This window comes from Hypomesus nipponensis, chromosome 23 (assembly GCF_054491055.1).
Source record: "Hypomesus nipponensis isolate SF chromosome 23, ASM5449105v1, whole genome shotgun sequence".
Classification (NCBI taxonomy): Eukaryota; Metazoa; Chordata; class Actinopteri; order Osmeriformes; family Osmeridae; genus Hypomesus; species Hypomesus nipponensis.
The window spans coordinates 3,822,086-3,842,500 of record NC_140383.1 but is presented as its reverse complement, the minus strand read 5'-3'; the positions used below and the strand labels follow the sequence as shown (position 1 = coordinate 3,842,500).

The 20,415-nt window shown below is 50.6% G+C and overlaps 3 protein-coding genes across 5 annotated transcripts in view; 2 read left to right on the top strand and 1 right to left on the bottom strand.

Moving 5' to 3' along the window:
• cmss1 (cms1 ribosomal small subunit homolog) overlaps window positions 1-4,290 on the top strand; it is a 29,060-nt gene extending 24,770 nt beyond the window's left edge. The window contains exons 3-11 of the mRNA XM_084688691.1: window positions 1,454-1,629; window positions 1,738-1,815; window positions 2,123-2,258; window positions 2,493-2,552; window positions 2,706-2,808; window positions 2,892-2,952; window positions 3,148-3,235; window positions 3,481-3,569; window positions 3,841-4,290. Of these exons, the coding sequence (XP_084544817.1) occupies window positions 1,454-1,629; window positions 1,738-1,815; window positions 2,123-2,258; window positions 2,493-2,552; window positions 2,706-2,808; window positions 2,892-2,952; window positions 3,148-3,235; window positions 3,481-3,569; window positions 3,841-3,924 (875 nt within the window). The 3' untranslated portion in view covers window positions 3,925-4,290. The remainder of the gene's footprint in view (window positions 1-1,453; window positions 1,630-1,737; window positions 1,816-2,122; window positions 2,259-2,492; window positions 2,553-2,705; window positions 2,809-2,891; window positions 2,953-3,147; window positions 3,236-3,480; window positions 3,570-3,840) is intronic.
• A 121-nt stretch (window positions 4,291-4,411) lies between these two features.
• Window positions 4,412-8,291, top strand: cdc50c (Cdc50 family member C). Its single transcript, XM_084688690.1, is given in 8 exon segments — window positions 4,412-5,084; window positions 5,983-6,099; window positions 6,280-6,387; window positions 6,554-6,644; window positions 6,761-6,807; window positions 6,809-6,911; window positions 7,102-7,314; window positions 7,489-8,291. Coding segments are annotated over 8 exon segments (1,065 nt in total). The 5' UTR covers window positions 4,412-4,886; the 3' UTR covers window positions 7,677-8,291.
• On the bottom strand, window positions 8,281-20,084 carry dcbld2 (discoidin, CUB and LCCL domain containing 2). 3 transcript variants are annotated; one of them, XR_014741604.1, is made up of 16 exons: window positions 19,594-20,003; window positions 18,083-18,307; window positions 17,636-17,773; window positions 15,962-16,013; window positions 15,507-15,579; window positions 13,633-13,766; window positions 13,407-13,447; window positions 13,080-13,295; window positions 12,864-12,988; window positions 12,353-12,500; window positions 11,906-12,037; window positions 11,553-11,646; window positions 10,967-11,016; window positions 10,720-10,854; window positions 10,057-10,553; window positions 8,281-9,719 (listed from the first exon to the last, which is right to left on the bottom strand). XR_014741604.1 is itself a non-coding variant. In XM_084688689.1 (15 exons), the coding sequence occupies exons 1-15, from the start codon at window positions 19,694-19,696 to the stop codon at window positions 10,123-10,125; spliced, it is 2,097 nt and encodes a 698-aa protein (XP_084544815.1). In that variant the 5' UTR covers window positions 19,697-20,084; the 3' UTR covers window positions 8,281-10,122. The 3 variants fall into 3 exon arrangements, 1 of the variants encoding a protein (XP_084544815.1); XR_014741603.1 differs by having other exon boundaries at window positions 8,281-9,485; window positions 9,655-10,553; window positions 19,594-20,000; XM_084688689.1 differs by having other exon boundaries at window positions 8,281-10,553; window positions 19,594-20,084.
• Window positions 20,085-20,415: the final 331 nt, after the last annotated feature.

The following is a 20,415-nucleotide window of genomic DNA, read 5'->3' as shown; positions in this document are numbered from 1 at the left end:
GCATGTTTAGCTAATGCCCGTCAGTACCAGCTATGCCAGGCTCTCCAGCTATGAGCCCTGTCCCATTGGAGGACACACTGAAGCTAAAAACACTAACCCTGTACCCCCCCCCCCTCAGAGTAGTTGACAATAAACCTTGTCTTCAGTTCATGTTTTTGTACGTTTTAACAGTTATTTGGCCGCTATTTAACACTGAAGATGGGATGGGGATAGCTCAGCAGTAGAGCATTTGATAGGTCCCAGGTTGAAACCCCCCCTGCATGTAGCCTTGGATGAAAGTGTCTGCTAAGTGATGACATGACAGCATTACAGAAAGCAGATGGCATTGTGTGTGAGATGTGAAGGATAAGGTGGTTAGATCCTGTAGAAAATGATTGCTCTCCTGGAAATTGGTGGTATTAGATTATATCTTACATCTTAAACTCCGACAGGGGGTAAACCTGCTACGGATGACAAGATTTGAGTTCAGAAAAAGATGGAGAAATCTGTTGACGCTTAATGTTGTGGTTGAAAATGTATGGTATCTTTTTTATGCTTATAAAAGCGTCTTCATGGCGTGGATAGTGATTTAGATGTTGGAAGTGTGAGGAGGACGTATTCAGAGGTCAGGAGAGGACATGCGCCCGTTTGAAATAAAACCAGGTATTTATGAGCGGGCGTTCTCCTCTGCCCTCCGCTCCCAGGGGGTCCTGAGCATGACAGCCCAGCACGGGGGAGAGGGGGAGGGAGAGAGGGGGAGCATTAGGAAAAAGAAAGAGGGGAAGATGGATCTGATTCAGAAGAGGAGATAGTCTGAGCTGGAGGAGGGAGAATGAAAAGGAGGAGCATTAGAGAGATGGGTGACAGAGAGAGAATGGAGGGAGGAGGGAGGGGAGGGAGGGCGGGCTTAGGGAGTCTGTTGAGGGAAAGGCGGGTTTGGAGTGAGTGAGGGGGGGGGGGGGTAAGAGACAGACAGGGAGGGAGAAAAATGGCGAGGGGGGGGGGAGGCAGTTCTAAAGATACCCAGTTATATATTGATACTATCTGTGTCCAGGGTGACCATTAATTGTGTATTGTTGAGCTGTCTCCATGGTGACAAATAAGATGAACACGTTTAGGACTGTGCCTGCCAATGGCACTGAGGAGAGATTATTCTGGGTTGTTCTGGCGTGTTCTGCATTGATACTGTCTGGTGGAGATGACAAAGCATAAACAGGATTTACGCTAACACCAACCTTCCATGGTTGTGAGTCTGACATCAAACTCTGACTGCAACCATAACCCTAAAAATGCCATTTTACAGTAAAACCATTTAAACTCACAGGCAAGACTGTTCCAGCCTTTATCCTGTACTATTTTCATTCAAATAATATCTAGGCTATTTGAAGCGCAGCTAGGATAAAGACTGGAATGGAGTTTGTAGATGAAAATGAAAAGGTCAAAAGGTCCAATACTTTGTCTGTTGTTGTTTCAGATGTTGTAGATGTATCTGAGAAAGAGGAGGAGAAAGAGGTGGAGAAGGAGGAGAAGAAACCGACTTTAGAAGAAGCCCCCTCTCAGGAGAAGACAAAGAGGAAGAGGGTGAGGAAGAGGAAGAGTGCAGCCACAGAGGCGCCTGACCAACCCACGAAGAAGAAAAAGACTTCTCAGGTTCGGAGGACAGTTCCTTCCTTATACTTTCCACCTTCGTCATTACTGGTCCATTTAAACAGGCAAATATTTGTTCAGCTCACCTTGTGTTACTGGTTTGGTCTGCAGAAAGAGTGTTTTGTTTCTGAGGAGAAGGAGAAGGAGGAGGAAGCGGGGGAGGCTAAGAAACCAAAGAAGAAGAGAAGGGTGAGTCATGACAAGGAGACAGTAGGATCCTCTAGAGACACCTTGTGGTTTAAATAGGAACTGCAATGGAAATTACATTCCCCACCTGTATAGTGTGGCAAATAATTATCATTCATTGTGCAACTGCACCATTTAGTAATATCTGTTGTCCTTCTGGTTAAGATTCAATTACATTAACATTATCAGGTTATTAACATTATATTAAATTAGGATTAATATGATAATTAATATGATCATTGCTATAATCGAAACCTAGAAATGTATCACAGTGCTGTATATGATGCTGTGTGTGTGTGTGTGAATTCAGAAGAAAAAGACAATCACAGATGTTCTAGCAACTTCAGAACCCAAAGCGGGCAGTCCAGTGGACCTGCAGAACCTGGTGGTGGAACACTTCTCAGACAAGCGCTCTGTCATCGAGATGGAGGACCTCAACCTGCAGGGTGAGAGAACCTAAGAGAACCTGCCTTCTCTCACCACACTCCTCCAATCTCCTCTCTCTGACCTTTCACCTCTCCTGACCTCTCATCTTTATCTCAGCTCTCACCTCCTCCTTCCGACCTCTCCTCTCCCCTCCGTGACCTTTCAACATGCCACACATTTACACCTGACCCTCTTATCGACTTAAACAGGTCAGTCTCCCTGTAATGAATGTCTCTGTGATTGGTCGTTTCCAGATTCCTGTTTCCTGTCCTGTAATGACCTGACCCACAGTCTGTCCTCCTACCTGAAAGACAGTGAGTCACAGCCCAGACCTCGTCCTTCTCCAAGGACGGGATTACTGTTGACCTTCCTAATCTAATCTGAATCTAATCTAAAGGATGTTTTGCCCCTTCTTCTTCTTGTCATGGTTTTTATTCCCCCCTTCTCTTTTCCCCCTCCTTGCTCAGTTTGTCCCAAGTGGGCCAAGGTCCAGAAGCAGCACACAGAGAAGGGAGCTGTAGTCCTTCTCATCGTCTGTAGTTCCGCACTCCGCACCATCGAGCTCATTAAGTGGGTCCCAGGCCTAGCATACTTGCATGTGATTGGCTAACTGGCCTCATGCATCCTAACGTGTGTTGTCGTGCGTCCTACAGGCAGTTGACCACCTTCAAGGGGACAGCCAAAGCCCTGAAGCTTTTTGCAAAACACATTAAGGTGAGACAGGATAGAATCCCACAATTTGCATAATTAGTCTCTTTCTCTTTTCTTTTTCCAGTCCTTCACATTCTCTCTCTCTCTCTCTCTCTCTCTCTCTCTCTCTCTCTCTCTCTCTCTCTCTCTCTCTCTCTTCTCTCTCTCTCTCTGTGTCTCTCTGTGTCTCTAACTGTGTGTGTGGGTGTGTGTGTCTAGGTGGAAGAGCAGGTGAAGTTGCTCCAGAGAGACATCACTCACATTGGGGTAGGAACTCCAGGAAGACTCCAGGCGTTGGTTCAGAGAGGTAGGAACACTGTGGGTGGGTTCTAGAACATTCTGGAAAACCACAAAACAAAAGTCTCTGAAATCATCCCTTGCATGTTTCAAACAGGTTAACAGATGGACAAATGTATCGATTTAACATTTAAATCTCTCAACCAAACCAATAACGAGACCCTTAGCTGAACCAGTACATCTGACCTATTTATGTGACCCTGGGTGCCTCTTGACCCCTGCCTGACCTATGTATGTGACCCCTGACCCCCACAGAGGGTCTGAACCTTCAGCTGCTGCGCTTCCTGGTTCTGGACTGGAACTGGAGAGACCAGAAGCAGCGCAGGATGGTGGACGTACCTGAGGTGAGCTGCTGCCCCCTGCTGCCCCCTGCTGCCCCCTGCTGCCCCCTGCTGCCCCCTGCTGCCCCCTGCTGCCCCCTGCTGCCCCCTGCTGCCCCCTGCTGCCCCCTGCAGGACGGGACCAGGAACTCACACACTCAGAATCACACACACACTCAGAATCACACACACACACTCAGAATCACACACACTCAGAATTACACACACTCAGAATTACACACACTCGTTCACACTTTACAACTGATTGGTGGACGTGTGTGTTTTTCTCTTCCAGATCAAGTTTGATTTGCTAAAGCTGCTGGATGCTGGCATCTTAAACGGCTGCAGGGAAGGCAGAGTCAGAATTGGCCTCTTCTAACACACACACACACACACATCTGTACACTCACACACACACAGCCATAACCTCCCCCGTTTTCACACACTGACACATAACTTAACAAATTGTTTGAAACAGTCAAAGTGCAATGAGGCATGCGGCCTGCCTTCAGGCCTCTCTGGACGTATGAACTGTTTACTTCAAACAAAACAAAACCTCTCATCTCCCTGCCCCGGCCTCTCCCTGCCCCGGCCTCTCCCTGCCTCCGCAGGAAGCTTGTCCTGTTGTCCTCTCTGCTCCCAGAGACCTCCTGAGGGGTTCTGAAGTCCCCTCTCCTTGGGTTTGTACTTGAACATGAACCCCCCCTCGTGTGTGACAATGTTAAATAAAGTTATTTTGAATGGAGCCAAGTTCCCTGTGTTTGTTTGCCAGGCCCAGGGGGATGCCCCTCCCACTGAGCCTGTGAGCTTGTAGCTGACTCGCCCACCAGGAAGTCCCATCTATCACAACATCCTGTTAGAAACTGCAGAGGAGCGTCACAGGAAGAGTTCAGAGCAGGGCTGAGAAAAGTCATTTTGCAAACTCTCGTATTCCAAACAAAAGTTCTTGACAAACGTAAATAGATGAGTGGAAAGGACGCGGGAATCTGTAGGAGGAAATCTATAAGAGGGGTGACAGAAAGAGGAACAACTGCACAGAAACAGAGAAGAAGACGGGAGAGGTAGGAAGTGAAGCGGAGCTGAAGGTGGTTAATGAGTAACAGCCAGCAGGCGGTCTCAAAGGTCTCCAAAGCGAAGCCTGCTGGGTAAAATCTCTTCCCAGGCAGGGAAGCACGACAGAGAGAAAGGGAGGGAGAGGAACATAGTGAAAACACCTCCGGAAGAGAAGCGAAAAGAAAGAGAGGATCCCTGTGGCTCCAACCCTGCTGGTTCCCTTCCAGCCTGACCCAGCCGCCCCCCCCCACTTCCCTCTCTCCAGCAGCCCAGCCCCTGCCCTCGGTCATGGGGAAGAGCAAGGCCAACGTGGGGCCCCTGGCCCGGAGGCCCGATAACTCTGCGTTCAAGCAGCAGAGGCTGCCTGCCTGGTCGCCCATGCTGACACCAGGCACCGTGCTGCCCTTTTTCTACTGCATGGCTGTGCTGTGTGTGCTACTGGGAGTGGGGCTGCTGCTCACCGTGCAGAACACTCAGGAGCTGAAGGTGAGGCTGGCCTGGGGGCCCGTGGGAGGGTGCGTGGGGAGGGGAAGGGGGGGGGGGTGATTATGAGGACTGAGGGTGGCTGTGTGTATGTATGTGAGAAAGCAAATGATCTTTAATCTTTTTAACATGCCAGATAAATAACACGCGCTCACAAGTGTGTCAGGGTGAGAATTGTCTTTGTTAAATGGTTGGGATGTCTTTGAAATCGTGGAGCTATTTTACCGTGCTTTTGTTATACTGTTTCTCACTATAGTGTCTGAATGTTGTTTGCTCAAACACAAAGGCTGATATTCAGGTAAGTAGTTCTGGTGAAACAGCCTGCAGAGCAAATTAAGTTTGAGAGAAAGAAAGAAGCTGTGAGGAGAACGAAGGTGGCACCATGTCTACCTGTCTGATGTCACTAGATAAAGCTGGATGTCTCCTCCCTCCTCCTCCTCTCTCTCCTCCTCCTATCCTCCCTCTCCTCCTCCCTCTCCTCCCTCTCCTCCCTCTATTTCCTCTCCCTCCTCCTCTCTCTCCTCCCTCTCCTCCTCCTCTCTCTCCTCCCCCTCCTCCCTCTCCTCCTCCTCCTCCCTCCTCCTCCCTCTCCCTCCTCCTCCCTCTCCTCCCTCTATTCCCTCTCCCTCCTCCCTCTCCTCCTCCTCTCTCTCCTCCCTCTCCTCCTCCTCCCCTCTCTCCTCCCTCTCCTCCTCCTCCTCTCTCTCCTCCCTCTCCTCCTCCTCCCTCTCCTCCTCTCTCTCCTCCTCCTCCCTCTCCTCCTCCTCCTCCCTCTCCCTCCTCCTCTCTCTCCTCCCTCTCCCTCCTCCTCTCTCTTCTCCCTCTCCCTCCTCCTCTCTCTCCTCGCTCTCCTCCTCATCCCTCTCCTCCTCTCTCTCCTCCCTCTCCTCCTCCTCCCCAGCTGGACTACACTGAGGCTGGCTCGTGTAACTTGTGTTTCCTGAAGCGTGGGAACGCCAGCCTGGCGACACAAAACTGCAACTGCACCGTGGTGTTCCCCATCACCACCCCCTTCAAGGTACTGCACCAGCTACCTTACTTTACACTGGTATACATTCATCTATTTAACATCTTATATGCTCAAAATTTTAATACACTGGAGCTTGGTTGAGAAGAAATCACAAACTTAGTGTTTAGTGACCTCGATGTGGCCAGTGCTGGTAGCTGGTGATAATGCGTTTCCTGTTTCCTGTCCCAGGGTAATGTCTTCTTCTATTACGGCCTGATTAACTTCCACCAGAACCTCCGGCGCTACATGGACTCCCGGGACGATGGTCAGATGGTGGGGAGGAAAAAGAACCTGAAGGTACCTCAGCAGTGACCAGGTTCAGACACGTCCTGCTGAGCTGAACTCAAACTTGTCTGTGTTTAATGTCAACGTTCGTTTCCAACTTGATCATCCCTTCTTTTCTTGGTGCTTTGTGGTCTCTCCCCCTCTCTCTCTCTCTCTCTCTCTCTCTCTCTCTTCTTAGAACCCCAGTGCCTACTGTGTTCCCTTCAGGGTAGATGAGAAGGGCCTTCCCATAGCCCCCTGTGGAGCTGTGGCCAACAGCATGTTCAACGGTAACACACACACACACCCATACACCTACACACCCATACACCTACACACACATTCTCCTTATCTTACACACCCTCATGTAGAACTGACTTCTGAGGTCGATGCTGTTATTTCCCAGACTCCTTCACTTTCAACTACCATCCCGCGGGGGGGGGGGGGTCCCACCCGGGTCCCCCTGTACCGCCGGGGCATCACCTGGTACACCGACAAGAACATCAAGTTCCGCAACCCGCAGTTGGAGAACCAGACCCTGTCCGAGGTGTTCCAAGGTACTGAGGAAACACACTGCTGGGGTGGACAGAACGTGTGGTTAGGTGCCCTTGATTCGGGTCAAATCCACTGCAGCGGAACCAATGGGATTAGCGTTATCTACCAGCTGTGAGACGAATCAAACGCACCTGTTCCATCCATGTTTGCTAGATCAGTAGAAGTGACATGGGGTTTCTGCTTTCCCCTCAGGGACATCCAAGCCTCTTTACTGGCAGAAAGCGGTGTACCAGCTGGACCCTCGCACGCCCAACAACAACGGCTTCATCAATGAGGATCTGATCGTGTGGATGAGGGAGGCAGCCTTCCCGCGCTTCAAAAAGCTCTACGGGGTTCTCAACCGGGTAGCGGAACCCTTCACCGAGGGCCTCCCTGTGGGAAACTACAGCATCGACATCTCCTACAGTATCCTTCAACCCTGTAGCACTGTACCTCGGAAATACCCAGCTGTCACCCCAGGGTAGCCTGTTTAGGTTCTTATTCAAATCCTCGCGTTTCAGGTCGGTCAGCTGGTACTACAGTATATACTTCCTGTCGTCTGCGTCTGCCATCTGTGCGCTCCTTGACCCCTGACCCCAGACTTCCCCACCCAGTACTTCCAGGGCAGGAAGGAGGTGGTGCTCACCACGGTCAGCTGGTTCGGCGGGCACAACCGCTTCCTGCCCATTGCCTTCCTGGTGACCGGAGGGCTGGTGCTGCTGGTCGCCGTGGTGCTCACCGTGGTCTGGTGGAAGTTCGGCAAGAACGGGAAGAGCATGGAGGAGTGAGGGAGGGATGAAGTCAGAGGGATGAAGGTGGAGAGATGTATGATGATGATCAGAAGCAGGGAGAAAAAAGGATGATGGCGACGGCAGACCGGTGTGCACTGAGGGAGCGTTCCTACCAATATGGTTAGAAAGAAAAAGTGAACTTTTATGGAAAAAGTTAAGGAAATAATTTATGTCTATTGGAATTATGCTGAATGGAAATTTGACTTGCAGTTTAATTCATTTCACAGTGTCTTTCTCTGTGACGGTGATTATTTATTTCTGTAAAAATGTGATAAAACGGAACATGTTGGCATTTCCATGTGTGGGCGAAAGCAGGACAACAATCTCCTTTGACTTTTCTCCAGCTTCACTGTTGTTTTTGTTGTTCCCTGTTTGGCCAGGAGGTGGCAGTGTGCTGATGTTAAAATGACGGCAGACAGGGTTTTTGCTGGGTTATAATTGTTCCAACAGTAAGGCCACACATTTGTCTACCAAAAACATGAATCAATGCTCTAAGGTCCTGATGTGATGATTTCTAGTTTTCCTGTGATTTGATGATTTTTTAGTGATCATTGATAATGTGTGGGTCTTGGGTGAATGTTCAGCGTTTCATTAAACCATGTCATTTTGGAACAGTCTTTATTTCTGTGCCAAAAGAGACAGCGCTACAGTTAGGTGACACGGGGCTCGTTTCAATACTCCGACGACGCATCCTCCCCGATTCCTTCCCCTGAGAGATCACAGATCTGACTGGCCACAACATAGTCTTCCCTTCTCCAGTCGCATCAGATCAGAGGTTACCTCATGGATGGGGGGAGGAAGGGGGATGCATATCTGTGAGTATTTGAACAGTTTGAACATCACTTCCTTTCGGGCCTCTGACTTGTGTCACCTCACAGAGAGGAAGTGACGTCACAGAGAGGAAGCAATCCCTGCACATCCCCAACAAACAGACACGACTAATCAAAACACACAGTACAGTCCTTGGTGCCGCCGTACAGACATAACTACATGCACACAGATGCATAACTCATTCTCTGCTAGCCCGTACATATTCGGATACTCACAGATGATGAGGGGAACTAGTACAGACACAGCTAATTGCACACAGAGTGATGAAGCACAGACATAACCAATCGCATCATGACACTTTGACGACATGAATCAGTCCATGGGGGTGACAATCATCACAGATGCATAAGGACAGTGATTCACACACATGCAGATTCCTTGTAACCAAAACTGAAAGTGTTTTTATTGGCCATGTGATGTCATGTGTTTTTCTGACTGAACAGCTGGTTATGTGTCTATTCCCATCTGCTTCAGCAGAGGTAAGAGATGGACTGACTGGTAACTGTGGAACCAGGCTCTAGAAGTCTGGTGCTGATCTATACTAGATGTATATATATCTAGTGTAGATACGTCAGTACATGGTAGTTTGACTCTTTTGCTTACACTGAATCAACTGCCAGTGGTTCTAACTGACACGCATGGACAAAATGGTTATTAACAACTAAAAAACAGCAACTTTAACAAGGAAAGTTTTGGTCTCACATCATAACATCCTTCTCTACACAACAAGACACACTCTGGTAACCACGGAGACAAAACAAAGGGCACCTTTGTTTGTTTGGCCATCTTGGATTCCACCTTTTCAAGTCAGTATAGAGAGAGGTCGGGTGTCCATGACAGTGTTACCGTGACGACAGTGCAACCATATTGTGTTAGTGTTTTGGGTACGTCATCTCTTCTGATAGTGGTTGAGGACACAGTACCACCGGAGGTGCCATGCCTTAGTGTGAATCTGAATCCCAGTTTCAGCAGGGTCTTCAAGGATTCAAAGTAGTAATAAAATAAATTAAATCATTTGATAAACTTTTAACATAGGTTTTTATGATGTGTTCTGGATCTGGTGAAAAGATGATTTAGGTAAAAAACAAAAACAACTAAAGCTAAGATGGAGCTGAAGAACAGCAGTCTTGCGATAGTAGCGTACCGTTGGGGAAGTGCCAGGTCACTGCGATGACGGAACCTGGTGGCTCAGAGGATCCCGTCTCAGGGCTGACATTGACACAGGAACACAGAACACTCACAGCTTGACACAGGAACACTGAACTGAAGCACAGGCAGAGGGAACGAGCCCAGCTGAAACAGTAGTGACAGATTTCCTCCATGAGGCCTTCTCTCCCTCCCTCTCCCTTTCCTCCTCTCTTTTTGTGGACATTCAACGTTATGGTTTCAGTGATAGGACTGGTATGGCACATACAAGCTCACAATGCACATAGTTAGACACACACACATACGCGTACAGTTAGACACACACACACACACGTACGTACAGACATCTCCCTAGCAACCAGGCCTGAGGCAGGCCCTGGCCTCTCATTGGTCCACACACCTCCACGATCCTCTCAACCTCATCCTCTCTGCTGTTGGAGGTGGAGGGCTGGGGTTTGGTCCTCCCTCAGCTCTGTCCCATTGGCTTCTGGGAGCTACTCTGAGGCACCTGATAGGTGAGCTCCTCGGTGGGCGTGGCCTGTCCAGTGGTGCTCTTGGGCGTGTCGTACGTGGACCTCCCTGATTGGCTGCTGTCTGTCCGAGCCAGCAGGGAGGCGGGGCCTCGGCCCAGGAAGCTGGAAATGGCCGAACCGGTTGGCTGGCTCATGGAGGAGGAGGTTCCCGATAGGTGGCCGGCAATGTCAATCATGATGGGCGTGGCGTACTCTGCTCCGGAGGCAGGAAGTGGCTCGGCGTAGGCGTGGTATATGTCAGGTGACATGGGCTTATCGTACAGGTCAGGGTGGGTGTAGCCCGGGTCTGGCCCCTCCTCCGGCTTGAAGGTCGACCTCAGGCCGAGTGATGTCACCATGCCAGTCACCAGGGGGTGGGCGTACTCTGAGGGGGCAGGAAGCAGAGGGTCAGCTATAGTGTGGGTGTGTGTGAGTGTGTGAGGGAGGGAGAGTAAGTGTGTGTCTGAGTGAGTTAGAGAGAGTTAGAGAGAGAGTTAGAGAGACAGCGTTTGAGAGAGAGAGAGACAGAGAGAGACTGTGTGTGTGTGTACCTGCAGGCTCGGCCTCTAGCCTAGGGACGGCCCCCCTGCCTCTGAGCCGCCCCACCTGGCTGCTGCTGTAGCGCACTGACTCCTCCCCCTCCGCCATCTTGGAGGGCAGCAGCTGTTTCATGCTCTTCCACCAGTCTGGGACGCACACAGACGGACACACGCACACACACACACACACACGTGTTAGCACACACTATCCCAACCAAACACAGTCATCTTATTTATGTGTTTGTGTGTGTGTGTGTACCTGTGCGATCCCAGTGTGGAAGGTCATATGTTCCCTCTGAACTCTTCTTCCTGTTAAAATGCGTTGGGGTTGGTAATTTGATGTGTGTTAGAGGTCGTGTTGGGTTGGTAGTCTGATGTGTGTTAGAGGTCGTGTTGGGTTGGTAGTCTGATGTGTGTTAGAGGTCGTGTTGGGTTGGTAGTCTGATGTGTGTTGGGGTTGGTAGTCTGATGTGTGTTAGAGGTCGTGTTGGGGTTGGTAATCTGATGTTTGTTGGTGGTCGTGTTGGGGTTGGTAGTCTGATGTGTGTTGGTGGTCGTGTTGGGGTTGGTAGTCTGATGTGTGTTGGGGTTGGTAGTCTGATGTGTGTTAGAGGTCGTGTTGGGGTTGGTAATCTGATGTTTGTTGGTGGTCGTGTTGGGGTTGGTAGTCTGATGTGTGTTAGAGGTCGTGTTGGGGTTGGTAGTCTGATGTGTGTTGGGGTTGGTAGTCTGATGTGTGTTGGTGGTCGTGTCGGGGTTGGTAGTCTGATGTGTGTTGGTGGTCGTGTTGGGGTTGGTAGTCTGATGTGTGTTGGTGGTCGTGTCGGGGTTGGTGTAGCTCTGACCTGTTCCTCCAGTGGCAGGTGCACACCACGGTCAGGCTGAGGGCTGTCAGCACCATGACCACAGAAGGGACCAGCACTGCTGCCAGGGCAACGTCTGCATGAACAACATCATCATCCTTCACCATTAAGACGAGCCATGTACTAACATGCTAGCTCTGATCTACGAGTTGTATTCCTCTGCATTGATCGTTATACTATAATATATATAATATTATCTATAATAGATCAGCAGTAAAGCATTCAAACTCAAAAGATCACAGGTTCAAATCTAATACTGTAACCGCGGTGATGACTACAGAACACTAGATTACATTTTTGCGCTCTACTGTAACCTTGGTGATGACTGGTGTTACCGTTGCTGGTGCGGGGGGGCATGGTGGTGTTCCTGATGTCGGGGGTGTGTGTGGTCTTGTCACCCTCAGGGGGGGCGGGAGTTACCGCAGGGGGCGGGGCCAGCCGAGGGGGGTGGAAGATCCGCGGCCTCGCTGTCCAATGGGAGAGGAGAGGGGAGAACGGTAAGAACAGTAAGAGAGACCAGGCAGAGAGGAAGCTAAAAAGACACCTATAGAAGGTTCTTAAGGTCAGTATGACATTTTTAACATTTAGTTCAGTGACATTCCCCCTGAGGCTAGTAGGGCGAAGTGCCTTGCCCAAGGACACGTCATCTGACACGCCCGGGAATTGAACCGGCAACCTTCACATTACTCGCCCGATTCCCTAACCGCTCGGCAACCTGACTCCCTGACCTAGCTGCTGATTGGACAGTTGGTTTGTCCTCTGCTGTGTGATTGGTTGCGTACCTGCGTGGATCTGGCACCCCAGAAGCTCTATCTTGAGGGCAATTCGCTGGTGCCAGTGGGAGGGGCTTATCCTGACGAATCGCGCTTCGATTGGTGGGATGAAGTTGTTCCTGACCTCCTGCAGGTAGTTTGTGTTCCCTTGGAGGACCTTGAACACAACAAGACACACTGGTAACCACAGAGACACAAGATCACTTCTACACACACACACACACACACAGATGCCCAGCAACAACACAGCTCTCCTGACTACATACAAAAACACACTCCGAACTACTCACGAGACCTAATGCATGCTCATCAGGTCAGCCAGTTAGGCCCATCCATATTTAATAGTTACTTTGCCTAGAGCAGCACTTAACCAAAACCACTGATGCACTAGCTGACATCATCCACTTCCTGCCAGTAAAAGCCACAATCAATGTGGGTTACCATGGAAATGAAGGGATCTATTCCTCCTACACCCCCCCCACCACCACCCTTACCCACCCTAGAGAGCGCTTCCTCTCACCTTGTCCACAGTGGCATCTGCATCCCGATAGGTGCTCCACTGCTGTCCGTCATCGCTGTAGAGGACCCGATAGGCTGACACATAGAACTGATAATCCAGGAGGGTGGAGCCTGTGGTGGTGATGCCTGGAGGAGGAGGAGGACTGGATGAGCTCATATCTGGGTGAGTGTTCTTGTGGATACGCCTGTGTGTGTGTGTGTGTGTGTGTGTGTGTACCTGTAATCCTCTGCTCCTTCTTCAGGTCCACCTGAAGCCACTGCTGCTGGTCGCTAACAGCCGACGCCCACGGAAGTCCCGCCTTCTTAAGACGCGCCCTGGACGGCCCCCACACTCCCGGCTGGCCAATCACGTCGCTCCACTCCCACACGGAAGACGCAGAGAGCTGGGAGTCCCTGACGACACCTGACTCCAGACCCAACGTCCCATAGCAACCTGAACGAGGAATGGAGAGAGGGAGAGAGAGACAGAAAATCAATAGTGTGGTAGTAGGGATCAGTGGAGTTTAATTTAATGTCATTTATCTATGAAGATGTTTAAGCTCACCACTCGTCTTGAAGGTGAAGAGACTGTTGGACAAGGGGCCTCTGTTGGGGAGAGAGAGAGAGAGAGAGAGAGAGAGAGAGAGAGAGAGAGACATGGAAAGACTCAAGCTAAGCAACAATAGAAAAGAAGGATTGAGGAGGGAGGAACAACAGAGAGAGAGAGAGAGAGAGAGAGACGCAGACAGAGACAGAGAGATGCAGACAGAGACAGAGAGAGAAATGCTCACCCAGTGGAGGTGACGTTGTTGGCCAGTGAGCCCTCGTAGCGCGGGATGCCCTTACTGCTGACCACACTGATCTGACCCCCCAGGGAGTTAGACACCACGCCTGCATGGATGGCTGCAGTACACACTGGAGAAGACTGGAGGAGGAGAGAGGAGAGGAGGAGAGGAGAGGAGGAGAGAGGAGAGGAGGAGACAGAAGTCAATAACAACAGGAGAAAGGGAACGGGACAGAAAGAGAAAGCAGAGACCGTCTGGATATCAGACAGTCAGAGATAATCATTAACATTCCACAGTGAGACCAGAGAGATTAGACACACAAACACAGAGAGAGACACAGAAAGAGAGAGGAGAGAGCAGCCAGCCTTGACCCTCTTAGCCTTCAGACAGGGGAGATAAGAGAGATGAGTCACAGTGATGTCACTTCCTGCCCTGAGAGGACTGGAGCGCACAGGGGCCAAGCTGTCGATCCCCAGTCTGATGGGAACACTGAGGCCCTGTTCCAAACCAAAGCCCACCTCAGCTGAATATGTGTTTACATGCTTGGAGCTGTTTCCATTCCGGCTGCAGGGCTGCTAGTGAAGTGGTCATGGTTCTCTCTGAAAAAGCCTCAGAAGGTTTCACAGCTGATTACACTGTGGCTCACACAGAAACGACCCATGTTGGGAAACACTTGGCCTCTCAGCTGTCAAGCCTTCCCAAAAACACCCACCACATCCGAAGCAGTACCCACCAAACCACTAACACACACATACACACACACACACACACACACACACACACACAGCCCTGCTTCACACCACCACACCCCAGCTCTCAGGGCTGACCACACACACACACACACACACACACACACTCGCTCCATCCAAGGAGACATGGTCAGAGAGAGGAGGGCTCGTGAAACAGACCCAGGAGGAAAGAGAGCGTGAGGGGATGGGAGGACGGAGGAGGAAGTGAAGGGGAGGTGGGGAGGGGCGGGGTGTTGGGGGTGACCCTGCCTGATATTGGCTGTGGCGCCGGACACCTCAAGTCTCCATGGTAACAGCAGTGTTTGGGTGTGGTGGACTCACTCAGAGGCTGGAGGATTAACGATCCTGCTATAGGAGTGTCATCTCCAAAAGCACATCCACACACACACACAGTCCTGACATAGACTCCTCTCCCTGCAACACACACACACACATGCAGACACTGGTGCATGGTGCTAACACAGACACACTCACTCATTCTCACACACACTCACTCATTCACACACACACACTCACTCATTCACACACACACACACCACCCGTGTCCAGCTGGAGTGGATTAGTGGACCATTCCAGCGGCCAAACAATTAGCTCACCTCTCCCTCTCCACCAAATCTCTCCCTCTCCACCAAATCTCTCCCTCTCCTCCACCTTTCCAGCACTACCTCCCCACTCCTGCCCCACCTCTCCTCCTCCTGACCTTCCCAAGCATGAGGTCATCAGCCAGGGACTCGGGGGGCCCCCGTGACCTCACACACACAGCCGGACCACTGTGAGGTCATCAGTCAGGGACACGCACACCACTAGCCAGGGGGCCCTGTTTACACAGGACTGAATTACAGAGGAGAGAGAGAGGGGGGGGGCGAGGGATGGAGAAAAAGAGAAAGGAGGAGAGAGAGCGGGAAACAGTGAGAGACGAGAGTGGACAACTGTTCCTGTGAGGCAGCAGTGGGCGGAGATAAGTGGAGGTTGGGTGGGTGTGTGTGTGTGTGTGTGGGTGGGTGTGTGTGTGTCTGAGGGGGGTGCGTTTCAGAGTGAATCACCTGAAACTCTGTCTGACACAATGACTAACCTCCATAGATAGAGAAGCAGACAGAGACAAGACACACACACACACAGTGGAGTACTCACATCTCTGTAGCCGTGAGGTATAGTCCCAGACACCTCCCCCGTAGACGCGAGGCATCCTGCTGGACAGTACTTGCTGTGGTGAAGAAGACACAAGTCTTTACACAGGCAGGTGTGTGTGCCAACCCAGAGAGATACACAGAGACAGGCAGGTGTGTGTGTGTGTGTGTGTGTGCCAACCCAGAGAGATACACAGAGACAGGCAGGTGTGTGTGTGTGTGTGTGTGCCAACCCAGAGAGATACACAGAGACAGGCAGGTGTGTGTGTGTGCCAAGCCAGAGAGATACACAGAGACAGGCAGGTGTGTGTGTGTGCCAACCCAGAGAGATACACAGAGACAGGCAGGTGTGTGTGTGTGCCAAGCCAGAGAGATACACAGAGACAGGCAGGTGTGTGTGTGTGTGTGTGTGTGTGTGCTAACCCAGAGAGATACACAGAGACAGGCAGATGGAGGTACCTGTATTCAGCCTCTGTGAAGTGTACTCCTTTGTCTAGACAGGTGATGAGGTCTGCGAAGACAAAACGTGGATCAGGATGGCATAGTTGGCTGGCACACACACACACCACACAGATGCGATCAGCATAAGGCGGAAAACGTGACTGATGACCGCTTGACAGCAAGCCTCCCACAGTGATGAGAAACAGAGTCCAGAGACCAACACTGACCACATGACTACAGTAGATGGAACTTCTGTGGCTTAACCCCTACCCCACCAACCCCAAACATCAGAACCATCCAGCTCACCAAACGGTGACTCAAAATGACACGTCACCGCGGCAACCGCAAGTTGCCGTGGCAATGGAATCGATCTGCCTAGCCTGTACAAATGCACTCAGACAAACGCACACACCTTAAAAAAAAAAACAACAAAGTATGTTCTGATTCATCCTCCTTTTGGTCTCCTGAGTTCTGGTGGCTTATTGGTTAGCCCCAAGCGAGCCAGTCGAGTCAGTCGAGACAGTGCTAACTAACTCACGGTTCAGAGTACATGAGAAATAGGATACAGTTGATATAAGATGCCCTTATGTGTAAATGTGATTACGCAAGCCTGCGGACCAATCAGCTTGCCGTGTGAGAGTCTACAGCATCCATCACACCAGCTCCGGCCTAGCATTAGCAACGCTCAGGCCGTGTAACTGAGTTAGCGTGGCTCTGTCCATAACCCCACACACACACATGCACGTGCACACGCACGCACACACACACAGCTCGTTGACTGAAGCAGCACGATCAGTGTTTGACTCCTGCTAGGAGCTAAGGAGAAACTGCGGAGAGATTAGCAAGAACACAGTTTAGCTAAATGGAAAGATGAGACCAGCAACTACATCAAGTGGGATTAGTAACATTTTAGTGCTATTTGTATGTCGCTTTGGATAAAACAAGATTACATTGATTATTAACATAGTAGCCAAGATTGGCAACAAGCAAGGTTAGAAACAAGCTAGCTACAATTCTAAGGGGATAAACTAAGCAGGCCATGTCTCCCCCTCTCCCTCTCTCTCCCTCTCTCTCCCTCTTTCTCCCTCTTTCTCCCTCTCTCTCCCTCTCTCCCTACCTCCCTCTCCCTGAAATGTTATGAGGTCCATCTGACTGCTGCTCATTCTTACCCTCTTGTCAGTAATGTGATATGCTGCTTGTCCAGATGCATGGTTAAAAGCTTTGCACAGAGGAGATAGAATTCGCGTCCCAATCCATTATCTTTCTCTTCCCTCCCCCTCCTACACTTGTCTCTCCCCCTCTTCTGTCTCTCCAATCTTCTCATTTCTCTCTCTCTTCTCCTTCCACTCTTTGTCTCTCGTCCCTCTCTCCTTACTTATCTGTCTCCCCACACACGCTGTGGTGAGTGGAATGTAGACTGACCATAAACCGGATCTCTTCTGCACAGCTCTTTGTCCAGCAAACACACACACACACACACCTCTGCCACCAGTCACAGCACAGATAGTGAGACAGAAGTAGAGAACAGTGGAAACACACACACACACACACACACACAGTAATATGACCTTAGCCTCTACTGTTTGGAATTCCAGACTATGGACCATTCAGCAAGTAGCATTCAGTGCAGAACATCTCCTTATCTCTGTATGTGTGTGGGTGTGTGTGTGTGTGACCCTTGACCCCTGGTACCTGGGTGATCCGTGGTGGAGTAGGACAGGTGGAAGCCCCTCCCCCCCCGGTGGCTTCCACTCATGAACTGGACGGTGACCTGGTTCCCCTGGGACTGGATCAGCTCCGGAACCTTCAGACCCAGACCGCAGAACTTCACTAGAACCCACCAGAACCGCAGACAGGAAGAGGAGGAAGAATCACATCATTTAGCAGACGCTAAATCCAGACGCTTATCCGGAGAGACTTACAGTAAGTACAGGGAAATTGTCCCAGAGGCAAGTAGGGTGAAGTGCCTTGCCCAAGGACACAACATCATTGCCGGGAATCGAACCAGCAACCTTCTGATTAATAGCCTGACTCCCTAACCGCTCAGCCATCTGAATCACACCCAGGTTATTAAACATGGCCGGTGTACATGATCAACATGATCAACTAATAAACTTCAACCCCCCCCCCCCACCTCACCGATCTCACTGCGCTGCGCTCCGATGCCGTCGTAGATGCGGAGGTAGTTGACTTGGCAGTTGTTGTCCTCTATGTCCAGGTCGGCGAAGCGGAAGTGGAGGCTGTGGCCAGAGGGGGTGCTGATCTCCCACTCACACACCGTGTGGTTGGGGTAGGTGCCAGGGTAGCCCAGGGAGCACAGGGTCCCACTGCTGGGGCCCAACACACTGGGGCCACAGCCATCACCTGGGGAGCACACACACAGACACACACAGGGGAGGAGAGGTGAGAACACACACACACAGACACACACAGGGGAGGAGAGGTGAGAACACACACACACAGACACACACAGGGGAGGAGAGGTGAGAACACACACACACAGACACACACAGGGGAGGAGAGGTGAGAACACACACACACAGACACACACAGGGGAGGAGAGGTGAGAACACACACACACAGACACACACAGGGGAGGAGAGGTGAGAACACACACACACAGACACACACAGGGGAGGAGAGGTGAGAACACACACACACAGACACACACAGGGGAGGAGAGGTGAGAACACACACACACAGCCAGATAAGTCACACTGAGGAAACACAATGTGTGATTAGAAACATGCAGGTCAGCTGGGGTGTGTCTGTGTGTGTGTGTGTGTGTGGGGGGGGGGGGGGGGGGGGGCGGTAAAGTCCAAAGGACCAGAGTGAGAATACTTCTGCGGTTGCGACATTGAAGTACAGCCAGACCCACAGTAGAGAGCACGTGCTAGGCCCGGGCAGAGATAACACCGAGCAGTCACGCGTTCTGGTGCAAAGTGGATCCCTGGTCGGTCTTGCTGTTACGTAACCGACATCGGTTGGACGTTATCCAAGCAAACCAGACGAAAACAAAGCAGCGTTTCCATCCCTGCGGACTACGTACGAACATTGTGGCCGTTATTACAGAAATATGCGAGCGGACAGATGGAACGGTGAGCGAAGCTCAAATAAACAATACACTTTCATCTCACCAGTGAACTCCCAATGTATTGTGGGAGAACTGATTTAATTGTCCTGAAACCTACAATGGTGGTCAAAGCTGATAGGTCAACCTGACAGCGCAAACCCAGTCAAATGTTTAGCAGAGTACTGTTAACTTCAACTCCTCCCCCTCCATAATCAATTTATATTCCAATTTGTCACAAAACCGGGAGGCAAAACAAAAATAAACGTTACAGTTTTCTACCAAATCTCCCTTTAAGACGTAACCAACGGGGTTGTTAAACTCTGGATTGAAACATTTTGCAGGCAAAACACATGGCCCCTACATATTTGGGATGGGGCAAACAACAGAGCGACCGACCCATGTAAGGTAGCCTACCCGCGGCACTCAATAACAATCCGCTGCGGGTTCTCTCTGGTTCACCAAAGTGACCAAACTTTAGTAAGGGGAGTGCAAGCCACAGCAACAAGTTGTGTTGTTGTGATGCCATTTTGTTCGTACCGGTCTTCACCGTCACTAAGTAGAGCTCAAGTGCACCAACCTTTCTGCGCTCGGCTGCTGCTCGCGGTGAAGATGATGAGAGTCGACAGGAAGAACAGTCCGGCCCCTGTCGGTCCCTTGCCCACCATTACCGCTCTGCCCATAGCAGCCTGCAGTCCGAATGCATACTGCTCGTTTCAGGGACCGGGGCTCGCAGTTTTATCTCGTACTAACAGTTCAGTTCGACACTCCGAGAACTTCGGCTCTACAAGAGAAATTGATCCTCGTTTTAGCAACCAGCCTCTGTTGCTTTTCTGGACGAGTCGGTGTCAGCTCGGATCCCAGCGCCGAGCGAGGCTACGCTGCTGCGAGACACACACATCCAATCTGTGGGACGACTTCCTCCACTTCCGCTCCTCCTCCCACCGTGCAGTCGGAATCCCCGAGTCCCCCAACTGATCTGATGAAAAGGATTCTGACAGGCAAATACTCCGAGGTTAGAGTTGGCCTTCATCCCCGTACCCAAAACCTTTAATGTAGTTTGCCCCCCTAATGTCTAAATGGAACACAAAGCCAATGACATGTTTCTCACTGCAACACAACAGTTGTGTGATAGAGTGCCAGGAAAAACCACGATGAGCAAAACTTTTTTTTTCTTCATTTTACGAATAACCCCCGTTACTATGCGATTTGTATAATAAACAACTATTTTAATTTAAACAAATACAGCCGGCTTATGTAAAACAATTTGCACAATTTGCCCAAATTACGCAAATTGCCTGGGCCTAAACGCACTGCTAGAGTGTCTGCGTGTGTGTTCGTGATTATTCAGCTAGTGTGTATGAGAGGGTCTTTTAGAGGCGTGTTAACTGTCCGTCTCTTG

Excerpts from the sequence above, each read along its gene's own strand:
- dcbld2 (XM_084688689.1), bottom strand. The coding sequence starts at position 19,696 with ATGGGCAGAGCGGTAATGGTGGGCAAGGGACCGACAGGGGCCGGACTG. Across the intron at positions 13,296-13,406 it reads CTTCACCTTCAAGACGAGTG|GTTGCTATGGGACGTTGGGT; the intron begins GTGAGCTTAAAC and ends TTCCTCGTTCAG. Across the intron at positions 10,554-10,719 it reads GCTAGAGGCCGAGCCTGCAG|AGTACGCCCACCCCCTGGTG; the intron begins GTACACACACAC and ends CTGCCCCCTCAG.